Source organism: Ambystoma mexicanum, chromosome 5p (assembly GCF_040938575.1).
Source record: "Ambystoma mexicanum isolate Mex_15411 chromosome 5p, UKY_AmexF1_1, whole genome shotgun sequence".
NCBI lineage: Eukaryota > Metazoa > Chordata > Amphibia > Caudata > Ambystomatidae > Ambystoma > Ambystoma mexicanum.
The window spans coordinates 824,778,347-824,799,784 of NC_090930.1; the positions used below are offsets into that span (position 1 = coordinate 824,778,347).

A 21,438-nucleotide genomic window follows, 5' to 3' on the forward strand; every position below is an offset into this window, starting at 1 on the left:
TCCAGTTGGCACAAACAAGCCTGAAATATTTAGGAATAACAATAACCAGAAATCTTCAGGACCTGTTCCAAACTAACTACAAAACGCTGTGGGCCATAATCCTGAAAGACCTGGATAACTGGAGTAAATTCAACCTGTCATGGGCCGGCAAACTGACAGTGATCAAAATGAACGTTCTTTCGTGACTCCTTTTTCTCTTTCAATCTTTGCCGATTGTCCTCCCGCACACGTTTTTGAACACGGTTAAAGACTCTCTGCTATTGTTCCTCTGGGATAAAGGCAGACCCTGCATTGCATATAGAACCTTGATTCTAGCTAAAGATAAAGGGGGCCTTGTCTATCCCGATATTCATTCTTATTATGCAGCAGCAGTGCTTCGCGTCTTGGTAGACCACATCAGGGAGTCAAAAAGCAAGCAGTGGGTTGATCTGGAAAATTGCTTCTTTGCCCCCGTAACCATGGGCGAATGGTTCTGGGCACCCATAAACACCATACCACACAAGGCAAGGGATCATCCTGTCTCGTCAGCTATCTGAACTCTATGAAATAATTTAAAAAAAAACTGGTATGAGGGGAGTAACTACCTGGCCATCGACGCTCACCTGCATTTGGGCCATCCCAATCAGAGACGCCATAATAGACTCCCTTCGCTTTCAACCTCAATACGAGCAGGGTTTGGTGAGTGGGACAAATGTGGAGGGAGGGGTCCTTCCTAACCAAGGAAGAGCTAGAGGAAACACAGGCCCTGACTATTAGGCCCCTCCCATACCTCCAGCGTAAGGGAGTCCACACAGATCGCAAATGGAAAGATCAGTTACAGCACCCCTTGACCGCTTTCGAAAATATATTGAACAAACACACAGGCTCCAAGGGGGTTATATTGAGCATGTACAAAGCACTCCTAGAAAGAGGACATCTCACCATTCCCAATACCAAAACCAAGTGGGACAAAAAACTGGGGTGGGAGGATAACCAGGAGGGATGGGATGCCATGTACAGAGCAGTATGGAAGTCCTCAATAGCAATGCAATATAAAATGCACAATTGCAGGGTACTAATACAATGGTACATAACCCCCCCCCCCCAACGTCTAGCAAAAATGTATCATGGTATTACCCCCCTACTGTTGGCATGGATGTACACAAGTCTGCACATACTGGCATCAGTGGTGGGCCTGCTCCCGGATTCAGCTGTTCTGGAACGAAATCCTGGGGTGGTTTAATGAAATTGAGGGTATTCAAAGGGACTTAACACCCCTCCTGGTTCTCTTTGGAGTGGAACAGATCGAAGACAGATACACGCTCCTCCCACACATGCCAAGGAATCTGTTATTAGCAGCCCCTGTCTGCGTCACAATAAAATGGAAGGCACCCTCCCTCCCCACAAAGGCTGACTGGTTGAACAAAGCAAGAGAAATATACGAAACGGAAAGCCTCACAGCTATTGTGAAGGAATCTAACACTTATATAGACCAGCAATGGCTGCCATTTCTCCAATTCCACAAGGAAAGACAAGCGACCCGATAACTGTACCGGTTCCCTAACAGCATTAATCTTTCTGCCAATGTCACATTTGCAACTAAGAAAACCACGAAAAACCCCAGTGCCAGAATACTGGCTCCAGCTCCTCTTAGCATAGCACCTCAACAGATGCTAACACATGAAACTGACCCTCCACTGCATACTCCCATAAGGAAAACCAATACTCATCATCATCATCATCATTGCGGCCATACATTTCTGACGTTCTTTTAATTCCACCATACTCAGCAACTTGATCACTGACTCTCTTAGGCAGGCCCAGGGAGGGAGGAAGGGAGGGAGGGAGGGAAGGGGGTGGGGGTGGGCTATGGGTTTCTGTCTTTCATTTTTCCTCTTTTCCTCTATCCCTTTTTGTTTACTCCTCCTCAATCCCCCCTTCACCTCTTTCCTAAGGCTTTATGGAGGGATTGGGGCTCCTTTCCTACTACTGTTTTTTCGAAAACGGAAAATGTTCTTTATGTGATCGCATTGTTCAATATACAAAATGTTTTGGTCGATCCTCCTTTAAGGCCGTTTGGCCAATGTAACTCTTGATCACAATAAAAATATATTTAAAAATTAAAATTAAAGCAGAGACGACAGAGTGAGCCTGACAGTTCAACAACCTAACACTGGTCTGTAATGCGGGTGTTGCTGCTTTGACGTTTGTCAGAATCCCTTGTTCACTAGCTCATAGCAAGTCTGCGTAAACACATGACAATCCGGCTAGAGATGTTTTGGTTGTTAATGTCCCTTCCCTTCTGAGGGCCAGCAAAGCCAAACAACAGACTGTCAATTCTGTACACCTTGGAATGGGGATAGTTACAATCTGAATACCCTCTTTAGATCAATGCAATTTAAATGTCCACTCACTCTTCAAGGGAAGTGGACAAGAGGAAAAAAGAAAACAGAAAATATATCTTGAGAGAATGGAAGCACAGAAAATATTCAGAATTAATGTTCCCCTTTCGCTGAGAGTCACCTGGAAACTCACTAAAAGAGCTGTATTAAAGAACCTTTTCTCTTTTTGAATAGCAACATTTGTTTTTTTTATAGAGAGATGTTGCACCTCAATCACATCTCACAGAAGGGGAACTGAATGGCACTTGGTGCTGGACTGTTGTGTAGGCTTTTCAGACTGGTATGCACATGGATCTTTCTTGTTTTGAGTTACCAAGAATCAAAACATGATTGTAGACCCTGTTGCGTTGCTTCAATACCATTGAACAAGCTTTTTGGCCTTGTTTGTTCTTAGCAGAGTGACTCTCGCACTTCTGACAGCAGTCAAAGACATTCTTCATGGCGAGGAATTGCAAAGTTTACAAATGATTAGACTCGAAGGAGCCACCATCAGAAATGTCAAGACCCAATTAAAGGTCAAAGATGGAACAACAAAAGGCTTTGTAGAAAAGCAGTGCACCCACCCTTCCAGTAACAAACATGTATGACAGTGGCACTTTGAGATCTATTAACACATGGACGTAATCATACCAAAGTGAACACAAAATCCATTGCCTTACCTTAGATATGTTCCATATATGAAGAACAATGACATCAGTAGTCCGTTTATGACAAAAATCAAATTCACATAAAAGTAAGCAGGGTCTCCCATTCCTGTTAACAAATGATACAGAGCTATAAATCACAAAACAGAATATGAAAAATACCAACTGTTAATTTTTACTAATTGGCGTGCCAACCAGTAGAACGCTTAAATGAATTTGAAAGTATACGTTGTGTATACAACTTGAGTAAAACAAGCATAAGATCCAAATCAGTAAACTATGTGTGATCTTTATATAGTACAGGGGGAGGAAGAAACACTGAAAAGGGGAACACTGGTTCTCGACTATGGATCCCTAACACCCACATACACACCTGTTAAATTAGGCCAATGCAATTGTAGGAGTATGAACGAAAACTGGATTCTAACACTGGAGCTCATTAAAGATCATTAATTAACCAAGATTAGACCTCAAGGTAAAGATTAAATGTTTTATAAAGGTCATTGCTAATAACTCAGCAGCTAAGGTAGCATGCATTCTATTGTTTCCAGAAATGTGTCTCATCACCGCCCACTGTGGGTTCAAGTGGTATTTTCTATCCGTCTTTGTGGTTTTTATTAACTTTTACACTGCACAGCTGTAGGAAATGCAGGTTTAAGCATATTTTGGGGGAGAAAAAAATGAAAGTAGTAGGGAATACACACAAATCACAATGTTAGTGGAATCCATTCCTACCATAAATGTATATGGCGTAAAAGACACATACTCCCGAAGAACATCAACAGAATAAAAGAGAACCCCTCTACCCCACCAAAAAAATGAATTTGGGGAAAAAAAAACACATAAACCTGGCATCTGCTCCAAACCAACAGGTTTACTAAAACGTTTCTATCAGTGGTACTAATAGAACAGTTTCACTGCAGGGTGTTTTAATAGCATTACTGCCTTATTTTAAGAGGGACTATGAATTAAAAATCCAGCATTAAAGGTCTATCAATTATTAGGTGCAAAGAAGTATGGAATACAAACCTCTATTTTACAGTTAAAATACAGATTTTCCTCACCTAAAATACCCACTTTGGGAAGGAGAATTATTTTTAACTTATTTTTATGTTTAACTTTGGCGTGTGTGGGTGACTACAGTTTGAATATACCCCCACACCATTTCAATTCTTGGCAAGAGTCCAGCTCAGCCAATTCAACAAAGAATATTTCACAGCACAGCTTTGCCAAGCATTACATACACATTTTTGATGTTGCTCTTTGAACGCATGGCCAGGTCTCACCCTTTAAGAACTACATCAAGGGAAGGTGTTTACATATCAAATCAGTGGTGGCTGCCTTTGGTCCTGTTTCCGGATGCCATTAGGAATACTTTTTCCACAAACAAAGATATTACTTATTTAAAGCCTCCCTGATGCAGACTTATTAGAAAGCCACAGACAGTAGGCTCATTTCCCATGAACTAATCATACCCTGGGTAACTGAAGTCAAAAACTGCCCGTTGTAATTTATAACCCATGCCATGAGTATTAAACATCAGAGTATGATCCATATTACAGCAGTGAACAATGTAAAAATTCAACTTAATAGGGTAGGTAAGCTATGGCTGGTGACAATGAACACTGCTGCACCAGCAGAATAATACAACCAGTGTCATTTTACTTTATCCTTGCGATACCGTATGACAAGGTTATATTAATTATAACTTATCAACAGGCTGTCATTTTGACATGTACAATTACTAAGCTTCATTCCCAACTCTATCCAATACTCTTTGCATGCGATACTGCTATTTCAGATCATAATATCAAGGTTGAATTACAAACGCGTTATGGGCAAAATGGTACAGCATTTGTTAAAGACTTTGGTAATATCAGCTTTTGAGAAATGCACTTTTGGTGAGCCACAAGAACATTTGTCTTGGTGAGCAGCCTCCAATACATTTCTTTCTCCCACTGCAAGATCGCCAGTATAACTAAATGCAAACTAGCTACACCTCTCCACAGTGCGGTACTGGATGCAAACCTCCCTCCCTAAGCATAAGGTTATGGCAAGGATTTACCACATGGGTCCTGAATAATGCTGGCTGAGAACAGAAGCGGTTCCATAATAAAAGATCAGCCACCACACGATAAGTGACGCCCGTGGAGAGGCTCCTGCACCTACTGATGCCAGGTGTTACAAGTACCTGTGGAAGGAAAAACGTGGACAACACGATTTGCTCCATGTTGGTCCAGATCTGAGATGCCCCTGTTGGACTATTACTTTGGAATTTGCCACTACTTTGGAAACCGTGGCTGAATTGATCTTTTGCGGCACTACTTCTGTTTACGTGGTGGCCGTTGTTGCAGAATCTTTCAGTATTTTGGGAAGTTGTTCTCCCTAGCTATAAGGTTATTTTTCTGATGCTGAGTCACGTCGCAGAGTCTTAGGTGCACAGACTCTGAAGAATTTCCCTGCTGTTCCAGTCCTCTTTCTACATCCTTTGGGGAGAAGAAGACTCCCACAACCCGCGGAGCGGCCGCAGAGTCAGGTCGCAGAGTCTTAGGGTCTTTGGGCTCTTGGGGCGACCCTGCGACTCCGCCTGACACCCTCAGTTCCTTTTTTCTTTCTTTTTTTTAACCTGACTTGTGGCAGAAGTGCGCCTGCTTGGACGACTCCCTGGAATAAAGTCACAACCTTTCTACTTTTCGGAAACAGTATGAGTCAGAAGAAAAACGGTGGCGAATCGAAACAGCCTCCCCTTATGCCCACTGCATCTAGACCCAGGACCCGGTTGAGAGGAAAAACTGAACCGAATATTGATTCTGATATGACACCTAACAAGAAACAACCTTCCATTGCACAAGCCTTTGCAACATTATCCAAAGAAAAAAGCACGACTCAACACCTACTTCGTACTAAGAGCAATGTGGACATTGCGACGCGGGAAAAGAAGGTAAGCAGCCTTAATGCAACAATTGCGGTCTTTGATCCTCGCCCTAACAGTAAGCGCAAGGATCTGAAAAATACAAGTAAAACGCCACCCCCAACCAGTTCCTGTCTGGAACAGACATCTAATACCAATTCCCTGTCGCATAATCCATGCGCTAACCCGGAGTCCCCCCATTCCCCCTCCTACCTGGCGGCAGCTCGGTGCCCCCCTGCACAGGGGTGTTGCTCGGCGGTCCCGCCGCTGCCCTGGCTTTAATGGCGGGGGGCGGGGCTGGGTGTCCGTTATTGTCCGCTTTGGTCCCCAGATGGAGTCGGGGTGCGGGTGGATACCCTACCGGCTGCTGGGCCCCCGTCGATGCAGAGACCCCCGATGGGGGAGGGACTGGTGGCTGTGGGGGCGCTGTGGGGATGCCCTTTCTGAGCGTTGAAGATCGGACAACAGACCCAGACGAACCACAGAGCTCGAAAGCTCTGTCGACACTGCCCTCTGGGGCCGCTGATGAGGAATGGCATCCTCCTCCTCCGGTGCTAAAGCAAGGAAAAGACCCGCAGTCACTTTGCCACAACTTGGAAGTGGCATGTGAAGCAGTGATTACTCCGGAACTCTCTACTGGAACTAGAAAACAAGATCAAAGTGTGAAACATAACACAAATGTCCGCAAACGAAATTTCAAGCCAAAGGAAAGTGAAGGCTATACGTGCAAGAGCATTATGGGTGCAAGTTCAAGAAAAAAAAATGGGAAAGATTTCTCATACACAGGAAATTGAGCAACAAAAACCCTTTAGAGCAGCTTGCCTGTCACTGGACATGATGGAACTAAACTCATTAATGACTTCACACGAATTATCAGTTGAGCAAGATCAAAACCACAAAGATTTAAATACAAAAAAATTATGTCATACATCAACACCGGTGCTAAAACCGAAAGATGCTAACTCTTTCTTTGCCTGGAGAGCCAATCCATTGGAATATTTTGATAAAACGCACGAGGTAACAGAAGATAGACAGAGGCCAGTAAAGCTAGAATACCGGCCCCCATCAGACCCTGGCATATCTGACTACAGAATGCCAGAAGAACTGAAAGAGTACCCGAATATGGCCCAATTACCAACAACAATGATGGAATTACAAAATGTATTGATTACAACAACATCACAGTCATTGATCCCGTTCTTAAAACTGCATGAGACAAATGTTGACGCCATTAAAGACCAAGCCACTCTGATCGCGCTGATGCACACTAAACAGATTCATATTGAGAACTTCATATGCCAAATACAACAACGTTTGGATACTGAGGCGGAAACAAGTCGTATGTGGCAAAACAGACGAGCGGAAATTGCCAGTGCAGATCGAATGGAACGTATGCAAGGGAATTCAGCTGTTAGGGCACTTATGAATGAGATGGCAAAGATAACGGCAAAACTCACAGAATTGTCTTTACCAGAGAAAATACTAGACCAGACTGTACAGAGACAACAAGAAGTACACTCCGAGAATATAACCTCGATGGCAACGACTCCCAGAGAGACAAACCATGCAAAAACAGCGATGTTACCTCCGCAAAGATCAGATTCCTTACCCTTTGACCTATTTCTAAAGCCTGATGACAGAAAAAACATAAAAGGAAAGGTCATCAATGAAGGAAAAAATAAGAAACGACAAACAGGATCCCGTGCGTTTTTAAGAAATCTGACTACACCCCAGCAACATGAAGGGTTACTGAAAACCCAAATCCATACACAGAAACCAGATATCCAAACCAAACAAGTTAATAACCAAAGAAAAAGACAGGAAAAAAAGACAGATCCCTCCATCGACACGAATGGAATCACAACAAGTGGAGGCAAAAGATGAAGCTGAACTGTTAGATCTGTCCACCTACCCGGATGGCAACCCTCTGGATATTTCCGCTATAGACCAAGATCAGAACATCAAGGACGTGATTCTTTTAAATCAATATCCAAACCTTGATCCGACTATCAACCATCGAATAGAGCTCTCCTGCAGTGATATATCGGATGAAGAACTAGAAAGCAATTATAGCATGGAAAAAACAAAACTAAAAAAAAAAAAAAACTAGAACCAATGACCATAAAGCCTTAAGAGAACACAGAAATTATTTGTTGATATATAGTCAACGTCAGCCGACTGATGACGAGAGGAGTTTTGCTTACCCATTGCTGAAAACACCTACATTTGTCGATCCCTTAAAACGTCAAGAGAAATACGTAATTTCAATGACACATTTACGACCAGCAAAGCCGGCGGTCATACTAAACCGTACTAACAGTTTACGTGTTATCCAGGCTATCCCAGAACTGAAGCACATCACCACGAAGGACATAAATCTGGTCAAATTTCTAGATGATGAGAATCTTGATACAGTTGAAATACAGCTTACGAACCAGAGAACTATGCAAGAAATCCTACAAGCTGACATCCAGTTACAATATATTGGCTTTAAATGTATTAAGAAGAAGAATACAGACAACCGGTCAATTCACAATACAATGATGAAAAATAAAGATGACCAATTGCCATTCAGACGCGAATATGAGAAATCAGATCTGTGCCTCGCCTCTACAAGAAATAATGACTCATCATCAACAATTATGTCCTATAGCATGGAAGAAGAAATTCAAGCTAATCAAGGACTGTCTACATCTAGATATATCAGAAGAGAATACACATTTCTTTCACAAGAAAATGAAAGTATTCTATCTGTATCATCATAACAACGAGTGAAAAAACAGAATGTACCTATCCTATTAACATCATGGAATACAAGAGGTCATGGACACCTATTCCACCAAACTCATCCTAAGCTACAGCAATCTCACATAATCTGTCTTCAAGAGACATGGTTGTCCCATCCCCCTATGTGTGAAGGATATAACATCTTTACTAATCCAGCCATCACACAACAAAAAGGAAGAACAGCATCAGGACAGATTATGATGATAAAAATTAACTCCCTTTGGACCCCGGTGGAAACAACAAACTTGAACCCATGGACCCAATATGTCATGGTACAACAACAAAATAAACCCTTCTGTAATCAGTCACCTTGGATCGTTATATTTAACATGTATTGGAATCCTCTAGTGCTAGATGAAACCTCATATCTAGACACATTCTTGACAGCCCTCGATGAACTTGTCATCAAGTTTCCAGCAAGCGACATAATAATATGTGGAGATTTAAACATACACATCTTTGACAAAGCCGGAAATCAAAAAGAGAAGAACGCTCTCTCCCAGAAAGCCAAATCTTGGATGAAAGAAATGAAAACAAGGAATCTTACTCTGACTGGAAGTTATCAAAATGCTAACTTCCAATTAATTCCAACTTGGTCACAAGGGACATCGGAAGCAGCGTTGGACTATATATATATTATTTCGGAGAAGATTGCGAATGCAATGATGAAAACAGGAATCACAGAGAATAATAACAGCGACCATCGTATGTTATCAATCACATGGCAAATGCAGAATCTAGACAAAGAGCAAATTACACTGCCTGCCATGGAACTGAATGCTAAAGCTACAAGACTGCGACTGAAGACTGTTGATGTTCTGGGTATAAATCAGAAATTTCAGGAAACAGGAAAAAAAAGATCTCGACAAAATAAATTATGAATGGCTATTCGAACCACACTATCAACAGCATAAAGATTGGAAAAAACAACAATTGCCTCATATTCATACCTATGATCCGTTGATTGCAACGAAAAAAAGGGAGCTACAAAAATTATGTAGACAATTAAATAAGCTAAGAACTAAAGAATCGCACCTTGCAACCAACACTGCCAAACAAAAATACCAGAATTGGTTAAAATCTCATAAAAGTTCCATGTTGCAGCAAGATTCGGAGCAAATGCTGGCTTGCCTTAACAATCAGAACACTCGAGATCTATGGAGTTTGTTAAACCCTACGCAAAGTGTTCAAGACCGCTGGCTAGAACATTTTGCCGGTCTATACAAGAAGAAAGATGATCCCGAACTCCCATTCCAACAGAAAATTAATAAATGGGAAATTACCATTACCAGACAACACATTTTACACATAATTACGAAATTGAACAATTCAAGAGCCCCAGGACCGGATGGCCTCACAAATGCTCTAATTAAAGCTTCTCCAGAGATATGGGCGGACATGTTATTACAAATCATTACATTGATTAATCAATTGAACCAAATACCTTCAACTTGGAAACTAGCGGTCCTGATCCAAATCTTTAAACAAGGAGACAAAGAGAGCCCAACAAACTATAGGCCCATTGCATTATTAGATCCTTTGGGCAACATTTTTGTAACCATACTATTGAGGTCACTAACGGCATGGGCCACAGATAACAAACGGATTGCGACCCGCCAAACTGGCTCTTTTTGCGGAGTCGGGACAAACCTCAACCTATTTCTGCTGAATCTTGTAAAACATGAAGCAAAGTGCTCAAAGCAACAGGTCTGGATAGCTTTAGTTGATTTACACCTTGCTTTCGATTGTGTGAACCGACATTTGCTATGGAACAAATTGGAAAAGTGGAACTGCCCCCCCTGATATATACTGCAACCAATAAAGCTACTCTACTCTTCAACAAAAATACGAGTAAGGCTAACTAAAGATGGGCAAATGAGTGCTTATATCGAGACCTGGAATGGACTGAAACAGGGGTGCCCACTTGCAGCCACTCTTTTCAATCTCTTCACATCAGATCTTCCACATGAAATGAAGTCAGACAGAATATACCCTCCAAAAATAAACTCAGTAAAAATACCGATAATGATGTATGCTGATGACATCGTTCTACTTGATAAAACACCGAAAGACTTACAAGAGAGTCTTCGAATGTTGACAGACTATATGGAAAGAAATGACTTGAAAATAAATATAGCAAAAACAAAAGTCATGGCGATTATGAAACCGAAACAAAATGAAAAAAACACCGGTGATACTCATTAACAACTCCATTATCAACATTGTATCATCGTACAAGTATTTGGATATTGTGATCAGTCAAACAATGATCGAAAAAGAATGGGAAATGCATCTAAAAAAAAAGTCATGGTTTTGGCGAGGCAAGGATATGTACTCCATGAAAAATATGGCAAATTTTCTTATCGACCAATCATTACATTTTATAGGAGTAAGGTCATTCCTATCCTTACATACGGAAGCAAAACATTAATTTGTCAGAAAAGATATGGCCAATTCTGGAAGCTACCTTTTGGCGGAAAATAATGAGGTTGCCCACATCCTTCCCTACAAGTCGTATCAGAGCTGAAATTGCAGTTCAATCGCTTGCATCGGTGGTACGCTGGAAAAAATGCGATCTTTTCCGAAAAATAACATGGGAACAAACAGTACCAGCGCTAGAAATCTTCCTACCGAATACTGATCCTATAAATGCTAGGGCCTTATTAAAATGGAAACAACAAATACTAATATCTTTAAGAAACGAAGATATAACAGAAGAAATGTTACAAATGAGGCCCCAACATGCAAAGAAACGATTAATGTATCAAGATTGGATAAATACGAACAAATTCATAAGCCGATACAAAGATAATATGGCATGTAAAACAGAAATCAGAGCCATCAACGAATTGCCACCGTACCTGTTTATATTTCCTGATAAAGAAATAAGAATGTTTTTTATGAAATTTCGGTTGAACATATTACCCACTAGGGAAAGACTAGTAAGAATGTTATACAGTAAGATAACAAAGAAATCTTTTGTCGGATATGCAAAAATCAAGACGAAACTGAAAGTTTGTATCATCTGACGATGTTATGTCCTGCCCTTGCTAAAGAAAGAAGTGTATGTCGATCTTACTTTGAGTCTACACAAAAGACAATGAGCTCTGACCAAAGATGGGCTTGGATACTGTCAGGGATTGAGAAACGAATGATATGACAATGCATTACTTACCGTAAAAGCATTTCTGATGGTTGTATCTGCTTAGATTCACATGCTGTGCATAAGTCCGACATCCAGTGGTCACTGCGGAGTATTGCATTTTGTTTTTCGTAGTCGAAAAGGGGACGTCGACAAGGCGTGTCTGTAACACTATCCTTATAGTGACGTGCGTTGTACCCACAATCCCTCACGCGTCGAGGTCCCTCTGTTTGTATTTTTTCTGCCCTGAGGGAGCCTTCTATACGTGAGTGAGTACAGAAAAGAGAGAGATGTAGAAAGATGTCTATGTTCCTTCCATCCGAGCGTGGAGGAAGGGTGGGCGCATGTGAATCTAAGCAAATACAACCATCAGAAATGCTTTTACGGTAAGTAATGCATTGTCTTCTGATGTTTGTTAATCTGCTTAGAATCACATGTTGTGCATAGACTAGCGAGCAGTACCCGGAGTTGGCGGTGGGTTATGAGAAGGAACAGTAGAGAAAAGATGTCTTAATACTGCCTGTCCCACCTGGGAGTCAGATCTAGAGTGTGCATCTAGACAGAAGTGTTTTGTAAAGGTGTGCACAGAACTCCAGGTAGCCGCTTTGCAGATGGACTCAAGGGGAACATTTGCTATGAAAACTATGGAAGCCCCAGTGCCTCGAGTAGAATGTGCTCTTAGCTTGAAGGGTAGTTCTCTCTTAGCAAGAGTGTAACAGAGAGTGATGCATTGAACAATCCATCTAGATATAGTGGACTTTGAGACTGCATCTCCTTCTCTTCCTGCTGCCACAGAGACAAAGAACTGATTAGTCTTTCTCAGTGGCCTGGTTCTTTCCATGTAGAACATGACAGCTCTGCGTACATCCAGTGTATGCAGACTTTTTTCTCCCGAGTTGGAAGGGTTTTGAAAGAACGTTGGTAGTTCTATTGACTGGTTTACATGGAATTTCGAGATGAATTTCGGTGCAAACCTTGGGTGTGTGCGTAGAACCACCTTATCTTTGTGAACTGTTACGAAGGGGTCTAGAACAGAAAGAGCCTGTAGTTCACTTACTCTCCTAATGGAGGTGACAGCTATTAGGAAAGCAGTCTTAAGAGTGAGATCTTTAAGAGTTGCCTTGTGCATGGGTTCAAATGGCGAGCCCATGAGTCTGGAAAGTACCACATTTAAGTCCCATCCGGGAGCTGGGTTAGCTATCGGAGGGTGTATTCTCTTTACCCCCTCCATGAAGGCCTTGATAACTGGTATCTTCCACCACGACACTTTAAGTTGGGAAGTGGTGTATGCAGAAAGTGCCGCCAGGTGGACTTTAATGGAATTGAACACTAGACCTGAATCCAGTAAATGGGTCAAGTACAGAACAATATGTGTGGGAGAGCAGTCAACCGGGTTGATGCTCTTACCTCTACACCAGATGACAAATCTTCTCCACTTGCTAGAATAGCAGTGGCAAGTATTAGGTTTTCTGGCTTCCCTGAGGATGTCCATATATCTCTGCGGAAGTTGTAGATGTCCAAATTCTATGATCTCAGGAGCCAGGCTGCTAAGTTCATGGTCTGAGGGCATGGATGCAGTGTCCTGCCCTTGTCCTGTGACAGCATGTTGTACGGGCAGGGAAGTTTCACTGGGGGAGATAGGACATCTCCATCAAGTGAGCGAACCATGGCTGCCGGGCCCACATTGGGGTCACTAGTATCATGGTAACTTGTTCCTGGTGCATCTTGTGCACAACTTTGTTGAGAAGGGGAGTCGGGGGAAAGGCGTAAACAAATTTCCCTGACCATTGAATCGACAGACCGTTCCCCTTGGACTGGTTCTGGGGGTACCTGGAGGCGTAACTTTGGCATTGTGAGTTCTCCAGAGTTGCGAACAGGTCTATTTCCGGGATTCCCCATTGCGTGAAGACGTCTAAGACGATGTCTTCGTGCAATCGCCATTCGTACTCTTCGGGCAGGGGGAAGTCTCTGCTGAGTTCGTCTGCTAGCAGATTGAGTTCCCCTGGTACGTGTTGTGACAGTAGGAACATGTGTCTGAGAGCCCACTTCCATATATTCTGGGACAGCTTGGACAGTCCTGGAGAGTGGGTGCCCCCCTGCTTGTTGATGTAGTACATGCCTGTGGTGCTGTCTGTAAGGACCATCACTGTCTTCCCTTGTAGGTGTTCCTGGAAGGCTTTTAAGGCTTTTAGTGCTTTGAACACGGCCAGTAGCTCCAGTAGGTTTATGTGCTTGGATGCTACGCTCGGAGTCCACACTCCGTGAGCAGTCTGATGGGATAGGTGAGCCCCCCATCCTGAGGGATGCGTCCGTGGTTAGAGTGGCCTCCATCGCGGGTGTGGCAAAGGGTTTTCCTATTATCAGGTTTTCCTTTGTCCACCACCATAGTGAGAGAACCAAGGCCTGCGAGACCACCACTGGATCGTCCCATTGTCCGCTGGCCTGACACCACTGGCTGTTGAGCCACTCTTGCATTGGGCGCATGCGCAGGCGCGCGTGAGGTACCAAATAAATACACTACGCCATCATTCCTAGCAAGTGCATCGCTTTGCGCACCGTCACCTCTCGACCTGCCACATATTGGGGGATCTGAAACAGCATGTTTTGGACCCTCTTGTTGGAGGGGAAGACGAGGCCGTCCTTTGTTCGAATTAGAGCCCCTAGGAATTGTTTGACTTGGCTGGGGTCTAAGCTGGACTTCTTCTCGTTGATGGAGAAGCCCAGTTGGAACAAAAGGTCTACAGTCTTTTGGGTGTTTGAGAAGCATGTCTCGTAAGAATCCCCTGTTATGAGCCAGTCGTCGAGGTAAGGGTATACTGGGATGGATAACCTGCGCAGGTGGGCCCCTGCCACTGCCAGTACTTTCGTGAATACCCTTGGTGCAGATGCTATACCGAAGGGTAGCACTCTGAACTGGTAGTGTTTGCCCTCTATCATGAACCGGAGGTATTTTCTGTGCGCTGGCAACATTAAAATATGAAAGTATGCATCTTTCATGTCCAGTGTTGTCATGTAATCTCCCTGTGATAGCAGTGGGATCACTTCCTGTAAGGTCACCATACAAAACTTTTGGGGTTTGACAAACTTGTTCGCTGGGCGCAGATCTAATACAGGGCGCATGGTTAGATCCTTTTTGGGTACAAGGAAGTACACTGAATAGATACCTTCCATTACCTGAGATAGAGGCATGACCTCTATGGCTCCTTTTTCCAGCAGTTGGTCCACTTCTTGGAGAAGGATGGCGAGGTGTTCTGGTGTCATGCGGCGTCCCCTCGGGGGTCTGTATGTTGGGGAACTGTTGAACTCTATACAGTAGCCACGGGCTACGGTGGAAAGTACCCAGCGGTCTGATGTTATTCCCTCCCATGCTGGAAGAAAGGATGTTAACTGGCCCCCGACCGGCGTTGCATGGGAGGGGACGCGAATCTTCACGTCACTTGGTGGTGTTGGTGGCTTGGGAGCTTCTGGGGGTGGAACCCCGGCCTCTCCCTTTGCCACGGCGTTGACCCCTCTGATTGTACTGGCCACTATTACCCTGGTAATTGCTAGCAGAATACTGTTGTTGGTTTTGTTGCTGGCGTTGTCCACGAAAAAAGCGCTTATTACCAAATCCCCGCCTGTTAGGGGGTTTTGAAATTTGGTCTAAGGTCTTTATTGTGTCAAATTCTTTTTTCGCGTTCTCCAGCGCGTCATCCACTGCTCTCCCAAAGAGGTTGGACTCCTCTATAGGTTTATTAATAAGGGACGCTGGTGTTTCCGCCTTAAATCCGGAATTGCGAAGCCATACGTGACGCTTCCGCAAAATTCCTTGTACCAAAGTGCGGCCAGCCGTCTCTGCTGAATCGAGGGTATTCTTGACGATGCTTTGGTTGACCAGAGAGCCCTCGTTAACTGTAGCCAGCAAACAAGTCCTTAGGGGTTCGGGAACTTCTTCAATGTCCTGTTTGAGTTTAGCCCGTTGAGCATCGGCGTAGCTTGCCAATAGGGTATTATTATTTTTGGTAGAGAATGCTGCAGAGGTGGTGATTCTCTTGGCTAGGGCATACAGCTTCTTCCCTTCTTTATCTGGGGGTGCCTCGCTGGTAGATAGTGGGACTCCTGCCCTTTTCCTGGTGTTGGTCACGACCAGGGAGTCCGGGATTGAGTGACCCTTAATATATAATGGGTCTGATTGAGAGGGAGAGAACAGTTTCTCAATCCTCGGATCGACCCCTCTCACCAATGCAGGAGTGGAAAGAGAAGGTGAAATACGTCTCTTAACTGAGGCGAGGATGGGTATAATTTGGCTAGTGGGGGGGTTTTCCTTGATAATCCTCTCCACAAAATCGGTGTCTGGGGTGACTTCCCCAGTTTCAATTTCGAAATGTGCTGCTGCCTTCTTCAGCAGTGCATTGAAGGTGGGTTGATCATCGACAGGTGAAGGGTTCCTGACTGGTGTAGTTTCAGTAGAAATGATGACTATACTGCTACTGCCTGTGTCTGTCGACCTAGCCGGTGACTGCCAGGGATTTGGGTCGCCCTCGCCTGTGTCCTCCTGGAATCCCTCCTCACATAGGTTAGTTTCATCGTGAAAACCTTCCTCTTCTTGTTGGTCTTCAACATAGGTGAACTCATCTTCCTCCTGGAAGAAGGTGTCTTCCTCAGTGGGATTGTAAGAGTATATGTTCTCCTGTATGGGGTTATAACACTTTTGGTATTTAGCCCTAGGACTCTCCAGGGGTGCCTCCCTTGGTCTCTTGGGTGCCCTGTCTTCTGGGATGGACATGAACCTGTCTAGTTTATCCATACAGGTCTGGAACCTTTCAAAGGTCCACTGAGGTCGGCCAGGACGGTCTGGGAATGAAAAAGGAGTTTCTTCCTCCTGTAATTGTCTGGTTCTGTCCCATAACGTCGAAGAAAGTGAGACTTCACCTTCTGAGTAGCCTTCTCGCTGGCTAGGGCCTTCTGTCGGCGTCGGAAACTGGCCTGATCTGTTTTCCGGCGCTTTCGGCGTATCTTTGGCCTTGTGCGCGGTTTTCGGCGTCTCACTCGCCGTACGTCTCTGGTCGTCCTTAGATGCTATGTGCGCGAGGCTTTCGGCGATCATTCTCTCTTCTGAGGGATCGGTCACCGTCGCGCTATGTAACGTCGAGCCTTTGCCCGTCGAGTCCTTGCTCGTCGAGTCCTTGCCCGTCGAGTCCTTGCCCGTCGAGTCCTTGTTGGCAACGTGAGCGTTCTTGCGATGCGCGTCGCCGGAGGTTTTGGTGCTAGCGCCCTTATTTTTAGAATGCCCAGTCGCCTGTCGCGGAAGCGGTGGCGGGGAGGGCTGACGACCCTTACGGTGGGTGGAAGACGCCAGTGGGCCCGGTGTCCCCGTTGGCGCTATGGCTGCCTTAGTCTTCGACGAATGCGTGCCGGGGGGTATGTGCTTTGTTGTTTTTCCGTGTGCGTCCTTGTTGCCGGGGTGTTCATCCCCATAAGTTGGCCGTGAGCCGGGCTTGTCGGGGCCGGGGACGGACGACGACGACGGCGACGAGCGTGAACGCTCCTTTGAGAGGTCTACAGCCTCCGTTACGGGGGCCGTGTAGTCACTGTCCTCGTCACACTCCGCAGCGGCGGCAGCGGGCGAGGAGTCAGGCCTAGACATGGTGTAGGCCGCCCACCTTTTGACCCTGCAGTCTTTTAGAGTTTTGGGCTTTAGTAATTTACAGGCCGCACAGCCGTCCTCTTGGTGATCGAGGGGTAAGCAACGGTTGCACCGTTTGTGCTTATCCTTCCAGGTATATTTACCCTTGCAAAGCGGGCAAAACCTAAATGGCGTCCTCTCCATAGCTGAGGGCAATAAGTGTGACTACGACCTTGAAAGAGAGGGAGGGGAAAGAGAAAGGCATTCTTAAAGAGAAGAAAGAAAGACCACAAAACACCACTCTCCCTACTGTGTATCGCGGGCGAGGCCTGGCACGTGTTCTGCAGTGCCGAAGGATCCCCTCCGCTCGTCCTTCCGTCGAAGTTCTTGCTCGGCGGAGAAACAGCTCTGCGTCGAGGGGGAGGGATCTACGTTATTGATATTAATGACAAACTACCAAAGGTCGAAGAAACTATTTTGTAATGTCACTCTAGGAGCTCCGCATAAAGGCGACCAGTAGCTGGGCGGAAAAAAACAATCTGAGGGACCTCGACGCGTGAGGGATTGTGGGTACAACGCACGTCACTATAGGGATAGTGTTACAGACACGCCTTGTCGACGCCCCCTTTTCGACTACGAAAAACAAAATGCAATACTCCGCAGTGACCACTGGATGTCGGACCTATGCACAGCATGTGATTCTAAGCAGATTAACAAACATCAGAAACATAATTTTTCATTTTTGGAAGAAGATTATGGAAAGATTCGAAAACGGGAACTGATTGAAATGAATTACTAAAATGCAATAAGTTTGATAAGACAAAATGAAAAGTTTATTGTAAACTGAAACTTTTTTTTTGTAATAATAATAATAATATGGCAATACCAAATATCTTGTATTATAACAGTCATGCAGAGCAGGCAATGACTGCCATCCATGGCACAGAGTCCATACTGACGTATGCTTTGCTTAAAGCTATGAACATTCGAACCAACTCGATGATCACTGCATTGGCATTGTAGACATTTGAATACTCTACTTGGAAGAGGGAGGAGCCTGGGAGCTGGGGTTCAAAACTTTCCTTCAATGCCTTTTTTAAATCATCTAAAAAGGCTTATAGTGACCAACTCTCCAACTTCAGATAACAAGGTTTCGGCACCAAAAAGTACCTATATCGAAATCCAGTTTAGCCTGGAGACATGGTTTGGATGTGGTAGTGGAGGTAATCGACCCATACTATCGGGGAGATATAAAAATGTGGCTCCATAATAATAGAACGAAAGCCTACCACGTAAAGGTTGGGTAGGAAATAACACAGGGTATATTGGAGGGTGCCTTTTTCCCCAAACCTATGGAGCTACAGGAACATGGGATTACAGAGAGAGGTGACAAGGGTTATAGGGACGCTGACAAACACCTGCTTATTCAAGCTACTCCAACAGAAAAAAAGATGCATCTGTTGCAGAAATGCTTGGACCAGTGTGATGACACCGGAGTAATCCCTGACCTTGCATTTGCACAACAGAATGACCCCATATTAGCCAAGGCTTTACACCAGGCCATGACTTAAGAAGGTAGAGAAAAAGGAGGCCCCTTCTTTATAAAAAATGTCTCCTCTACTAAGGAGATACCACAGTTGAAGGAGTCTCGAGAACTCACTTAGTGGTTCCTCTGAGTCACTGCCGCATTGTCTTAGAGGTGGCATATGCCCATCTGACTTCCGGATACCTGGGCATAACGAAAACCCAGAACCAGATAATACCAAGGTTCTACTGGCTGGGTGTACATGTGGATGTCAAGAACTACATTGCAACATGTACGCTATGTCAGAAGACATCTAATGCCAATGTGCCCCTTTCCCCATTACAGCCTTCCGATTGTCGAGGACCCTTTTTCGAGAATAGGGATGGATATTCATTGTCCCTTTGGAATCATCCAGATTAGGAAACGGGTACATTTTTATTAATCATGGATTATGTGACCTGTTACCCTGAAGCGTTTCCTATGAAGAGGAAGGAACATGTTACTTACCTGGAACTCCTGTTCTCCAACATTGGTGTCTTTCTAAGATTCACATGCTCATGAATATTCCCCGTCATCAGGCTGGGAATCCTGGGTAATAAATACGTTTTGCTTTAAATTTAAAAAACTGCTTGGTACGTGTACGGCCGATTTCTGTCAATTTGGGTCATAATGTCCCAGCCAATGACAGTGTTCCTCCTTGGCTACACCCCTGGTGGCCGTCTTCAGATTTAAAAGCACACGAAAAGTGACAGTAGGAAGCAATGAAGAGCCATAGAGGGATAGTCAGAAGGGTAGCATGCGAATCCATGGAAGATACCAATGCTGGACAACAGGAGTTACCGGTAATAGCTTGTTCCTTTTCCAGCATTGGATCCTTCATGGATTTACATGCTGATGAATATGATTATATAGCAGTACATTCAAAACAACCAACAGGAGGCGTTACAGGTCCCAACATAAGCAATGGAAAATCATCCCTGGAGTACTCACCTCAAGCAAAAAGGTTGCGAAGCACCGCCTATCCGACAAGGGACTCCTCCCTAGAATCCCTGGCACTTTGTGAAGAAGTGGGTAGACCTCCACGTAGCAGCCCTGCAGATGTCGAGCAAGGGAATACCAGACAAGCACGCCGTAGCAGTGTCAGGTTGCCCTGTTTATCTATTGTCAGGTGTCCCTGTGTATCTACCTTCAGGAATATGAGTTACAGATTGTTAGGCCTTAACTAAGTCAATGCAGTGTGTGGGCAGTCTCCCAAGCCAAGATGGTGATTCTCACCTGGCACCCTGAATTACGGCGAGAGATTAATGGCAGTAGCTTGACATTCTAAACGGTCTTTCATTGTCATCAGTCCAGTTGAGAGGGTTTGGAAGACAGAAACTCCAGGAAATGTGGCCCAATCCTTTAGGGCAAACATGCAAAGAACAGTAATTTAATGAAAATACACTGAAGAAAAGGAGATAAACGGGTCACAGGGCGAGTCAACCGAATACCAGCTCAAGTTAAGTGCAATGACTAATTTGGTTCATGGATTTTCATGGTTGTGAAGCTCAACTGAATTAACGTTATATATTTGAATTGGACAATTTCAGTTTGGTTTTTAGAAGTAGAATTGATTTGAAATTACTAAGAAGACATTTTTGAGTGCTTGCGCATGTTTTGTTTGATGTAAGCTTCGTTTTAAGAAAGTTTGTCTTACTGAAACTAACGTTTTAGAGGAAAGGGCTGCTTGCGTGTGACGTTCGGTTGCCTAGGAACGTGTGCACGCGTCGACTTCCTATTACTGAAAGCTTTCAAGTAAGAGGTATTGTGGAACCATTATTTGATTAAGCAGCGCGTAAGGTGCAGACAGCACGGAACGCATTCTATAAATGGAATTTCGGTTTACTTGCGCAGTCAGCACGGCAACTGGGCTTCTTTGTTTTTATATCTCTGGAGACTTGGCAAGCACAAAAAGCGCAGAGACCGGATTCTGAGACCGATCTCGGAGATGAAAAAGTTACTTACCAACTGGTAACGTTCTTTCGATTGGATGTTCCTTCAACGTATTCCACATCTTTGACAGACTGCCAAAGCAGTACCAGAAAATGGAGGAGGGAAAAGAATTTAAAGTACCCAATCAGATGGCGGAATAAAGAACCGCCTTACCAAAGGCCATATCTTGACCATGGAGCGTATCCAGCGAGTAATGTTTAACAAAGGCGTGGATAGAAGCCCATGTGGCTGCATCACAAATATTCCTAATAGGAACTCCCAGTTGTAGGGCTGTGGAAGTAGCCACACCCCTAGTGGAATGAGCTTGCAACCCTTCAGGAGGGTCCTTACCCGCCAATCAGTAACATTCAGAAATGGTGAGGCTAATTCACCTGGACAAGGTCTGTTTGGAAACAGCCTGGCCCAATCGGTGTCCAGCATATCCCACAAAGAGTTGATTGTCCACTGTGAC

General features: G+C 44.3%; 1 protein-coding gene across 3 annotated transcripts in view; it reads right to left on the reverse strand.

Moving 5' to 3' along the window:
- Positions 1-21,438, reverse strand: part of DPY19L1 (dpy-19 like C-mannosyltransferase 1) — a 2,006,077-nt gene that overhangs the window by 1,773,290 nt on the left and 211,349 nt on the right. For all 3 annotated transcript variants that reach the window (XM_069613244.1, XM_069613243.1, XM_069613242.1), the window contains exon 6: positions 3,041-3,134. In XM_069613244.1, the coding sequence (XP_069469345.1) occupies positions 3,041-3,134 (94 nt within the window). The remainder of the gene's footprint in view (positions 1-3,040; positions 3,135-21,438) is intronic.